We start from the raw sequence: 4,946 nt of genomic DNA on the forward strand, positions 1-4,946 counted from the left end.
TGCATCACATATAAACAGTATGTGATGCATTAGCCTTAGCACAATAAAAATCTGTCTACTAACAGCTGCATCAATAATAATAAAATTAATAATAATAATAATAATAATAATAATAATAATAATAATAATAATAATAATAATAATAATAATAATAATAATAATAATAATAATAATAATAATAATAACAATAATAATAATAACAATAATAAAAAAATCTAATTCTACAACCTATCACATGTATCACCATCACATTTAACAATATAGAAAGCAACTTCCTTTCTAGTACGACTGCTTTGCCACCTAAGAAAGAGCAGTTACCCAAATACAACAAGAAAAGGGTCAGTGAAATCTGATGTGCCTGATGGCTCAAGAAAAATCTCAGACAACATGCTGATGGGAATTTACAAGAAAATCATGTTTATTTATGAATATCACTGAAAGCCCTAATAAAAATTTTGTTTTAAAGCTTTTTTTTTTTCTACAGAATTTTAGTAGTGATTTCAAACCTTTATTGTATAACAATGTACACCCCATTATTTTTTTTCTTTTCATATTATCATAAGCCCTTGCATGTGAACTGTTTTCATTTTGCAAAATGTCTAGCTCTTTATACTACAATCATAAAAATCTTTACAACTTTCTTGTATGAGACTCTACATGCCATATATATAAATCTTTTTATGAATACCATTGCTCTCTATCACAGCTACTGGTCAGCAAGGTTTCCAACAAAGAGTTCTTTTATGAGTTTCAAAGGTTCTTAAAAAACATTTCAATGAGAATCAATCATTTTCTTTATACAGCAATAACTGAAACCTATACCTGTGTGCTATTTTCAACCACTCAAAAACTTCTAAAACTTCCCATTACTGCTTTTGATTGACAAGGCATCCAGTATCACTACAGCAAATTCATCAAAGGAACTTGGCAAAATCTTTAGGTTACTAAAAAAACCTACAAGTCGATAATTTTTCCTTTACCAACATTACTGATGACCCTACCTGTCTACTACTCTCAACCAGCAAAGTATCCAGCCTGAGTTTCAGTTCTGTCAGGGTTTGGAAGTAGGTCTGTCTGACGAGTTTCTGCTCATAAGGTATTGTTCCAGGAGCTCTTGTACTGCTGCTCAACCCACAACACCTCCTCCGAGAGAGTTTTTTTCTAAGGAATTCACCAGGGTATTGACTAGCTGTATAGCATCTGTTGAAAAAATAAATATATTATACATACATATATATAAATTTTAAATTATCTTGGCAGCTCTGAAATTACTTTTTGTATTATAAAATACCTAATAAAGGAACCCAGTCATAAAGGTTTAAATGCACTATCATAAATTTTCATTATCTATAACCATGGAATATTTGTTTAAAAACTCTAGCAAATAACAAATGACTGTGCTATATCAGTTTGACAGACTTCAGCAGAGATTTTAGGACTAATGGGGCTCCTCTTGCCTAAAGAATTCCTTATATATCTTTATCTTCATTTTTGTAATAGTTTACTTGCAGCAAAAGAGCAGAAAAAAGTGCATTACAACACAATGACCTCATATTTTCTAATAAAAAGGAATGCTGTCAAGTTCTTTCTTTCCATAGAAATATAAAAATATACTCCTTAGATATGCTGACAAATACTGATATTTCCATTAATCTACAATAAATAAAAAAAAATAATAATCAGCTCAGTCTGACATAAAGTCTGTGAACAAAAAATACCAAAATGTTTCAACATACCTGGCACAGAGGCAACATTACTCAAATTGCTAATGTGTGTAATGCAAAGATTATGCAACTTTGTCTTGTCATCTTCTAGAATCTTATGTATCATCATCTTCTGGTTCTCCAAAAGCTGGAGCTGAAAATGTTGACAAGGTATTATATCATCAAAACTGGGAAATTAGTTAGTTCTTATATCAGAAACTAGGATGTTGCTGAATTTGAAAGACTACACAGCAGTATACAAATTACAATTAAAACTGCATCGCCAATTTCTAAAAAAACAAATATCATATAGTCAGACCTCTATATTATTAATTCAAGAAATTAAGTGATCTTTCCTCTCCACAAAAACTGATCTAAAGATGTAAATAGAACCTCATAAAAAACCAAAGTTCATACAAAGTTACCTTTTCTGCTTGATCCCCTTCGAACTGGCGCTTTGTAATTTCCATGAACTCTTCCACAAACTGGTCATCTACTCCTCTCTCTTCAGCTGTGGATGAAGCCTGTGTGGTCTCTCCTACTTCCTCTGTGGCAACACTCTTCACCTGAAGAAAGTAATGATGAATGTATATCAATATATATGCAAGGATGATCTTCTAGACTAATGTACCATGGAACAGAGCAGTGTAACTACGAATAGTATTTTCTGGAATCTAGTATTGGTGAATTATATATACAAAAGATTCATCCTTTTAGATGAGAAGACAATGGAATTAAATAAATACAAATGTAGAACTATATGCAAATATAATCTTGAGAAAAAAAAAAAAGAGGAAGAGACCTCTTGAAATACATACCACCTTCTCTAATTCTTGGGCAACTGATGATAGCTCCAATGTCCAGGATTCCTTTAGCTTTACTTCAAATTCTGGAATAAAATAGATCATGAAATAAATGCAGAATGCAGTACTTAAAAAAATAAGCATAATAAAAAGTCACTTGAAGATACAACTCATCATGCTCTTTAGCAAAACCCATAAAAAAGAAAACCAAAGACCAAGAGAAATAGTTTACACTCTCCCAAGCAACGCAAAACGCAAGTCTTGCTGCTCACCATTCGTAGTCTCAACCAGTGTAGTTCTCGCATTGACAAGGCGTTCCACCTTTTCCACAAGGCTTTCCCAGCTGTCCTGTTGATGGCTGGTGTTTCCTCCACTATCTGAGCCACTTTGGTGAGACCCACCATCTAGTATCAATGCTATATCACCAGGGAAGATTCTTTCTAACAACTCATTGATATTCTTGTCAATTTTATTGACCACCTTATTCGCTACTTGCAGGTACTCGTGATGCACAGTCTGGAAGGAAAAAAAAGAGTATGAGTGGAAAAGTGTCGAGATACCATATTTTGATATAATAAAGTGTGTGGATATTATCAAGGGAAGTACACAAGACATCACTTGTCTTGCTAAAAATGACCAAATATAATAGATACTAATATCGTAATAATAACAATGTGGGCCTAGCCTCAACCCAGATTTACCAGGGAAGTGCAGGAGTGCACTCTCACCCCCCTTGGAACTAACTTCACCCCGAAAGTTGTGGAGACATTATTTATTTCGTCATTTTCGTCATTAATTGGTCACCAGTGACTACACCTTCCTTCATAACCCCGTTCAAGTTAGTTGTGTCCACCCCCCCCGGCAATTTACCCAAAATCCAGCCTTAACCTCAACCTACAGATCATACAGGTCTTTTACTCTCCCCTGTGCTGTGTGGTATGAATCTTTGTGAGTGAGTGAGTGAGTGAGTGAGTGAGTGAGTGTGAGTGAGTGAGTGAGTGAGTGAGTGAGTGAGTGAGTGAGTGAGTGAGTGAGTGAGTGAGTGAGTAAGTGCGTGCATGCGTGTGTTAATAATGATGATAATAATCTGGTTTAATTCCATTTGTAACAGTGGTCATTGTTAGGGTGCTATCAGGGTGAGAGTAAGGCAAACAGCTGGCTTGCTGTCAAAAAAGGGACACAAGAAATCCATGCATGCAGGTGGCCTGATTCTGACTGACCACTGCTCCTTTGCCTGGGGCAGCATGGGAAAACATGCACTGCTGCTTCTGTTAGCAGTGTTGCCATTATCCAACACCCACCCTCCACAGCAGTAAAACCTCTCCTGCATTTACCAAATTATAAAATCATAAAGATGAGGGACTACTGGCTACAATACAGTGTATAGTTATTGGCAAAATATGAAATAATGTATGAATATGTACAAAATCATGTACAAGTATTGGGACTGTGCATATATAAACATATATAAATACCTACATATATAAATACATAAATACATACATACATAAATACATACATACATAAAAACATATATAATATATATATATATATATATATATATATAAAAAATATATATATATATATATATATATATATATATCATATATATACATATATATATACATATATATATACAATATATATATACATAATTGTTATATATAGATATATATATACTATACATATATATACATACATAAATATATAATATAAATTATATAATATATATATATAATATATATATAATAAATACATATATAATATATAATAATATATATATATATATAGATATATATATACATATGTATGTATGTAGTATGTATGTATGTATGTATGTGTTTATAATTATATAATTATAGTATAACAGTATATTAAATATATATATAGTTGATGATTGTGTGTGTTACGTGTATGTGTTGTGTAGTGTGTATGTGCATTGTTGATGTGTTTGATGTAGATGTATGTAATATTATGTATATGTGTAGTTATTATTTATGTTATATATATATATATGTAATATTATTATATTATATATATGATATATATATATGATATTATTTATGTATGATATGTATTATAGTGTTTTTAGTTTATTGTGTATTATTATTATAATTATTAATTATCTTGTATGTATTCATTATATTAATATATTATGTATTATGTTATGTATGTGTATGTATGTATGTATATGTTATGTATATGTATGTATGTAGTATGTGATGTATGTATATGTATAGTATTATATATATTATAATTATATAATATATAATAATATATATATATGTTTTATGTGAATAGTGGTTAGTTGATTAGTTAGGTGTATGTATGTGTTGTATGTTTGTATATGTGTATGTGTATGTTATGTAATGTATATGTATATGTAATATGTATATAGTAATATGTATATATATATGTATATTATAGTAATATTATATAT

At 30.6% G+C, this 4,946-nt stretch overlaps 1 protein-coding gene across 1 annotated transcript in view; it reads right to left on the bottom strand.

Moving 5' to 3' along the window:
- Nucleotides 1–1,097: 1,097 nt before the first annotated feature.
- The window catches only part of LOC119575475 (GRIP and coiled-coil domain-containing protein 2-like), a 102,901-nt gene continuing 99,052 nt past the window's right edge, over nucleotides 1,098–4,946 (bottom strand). Inside the window, exons 11-15 of the mRNA XM_037923120.1 lie at nucleotides 2,779–3,022; nucleotides 2,522–2,592; nucleotides 2,129–2,269; nucleotides 1,737–1,857; nucleotides 1,098–1,200 (exon numbers count right to left, since the gene is read on the bottom strand). Of these exons, the coding sequence (XP_037779048.1) occupies nucleotides 1,127–1,200; nucleotides 1,737–1,857; nucleotides 2,129–2,269; nucleotides 2,522–2,592; nucleotides 2,779–3,022 (651 nt within the window). The 3' untranslated portion in view covers nucleotides 1,098–1,126. The remainder of the gene's footprint in view (nucleotides 1,201–1,736; nucleotides 1,858–2,128; nucleotides 2,270–2,521; nucleotides 2,593–2,778; nucleotides 3,023–4,946) is intronic.

This window comes from Penaeus monodon, chromosome 7, assembly GCF_015228065.2.
Source record: "Penaeus monodon isolate SGIC_2016 chromosome 7, NSTDA_Pmon_1, whole genome shotgun sequence".
NCBI lineage: Eukaryota > Metazoa > Arthropoda > Malacostraca > Decapoda > Penaeidae > Penaeus > Penaeus monodon.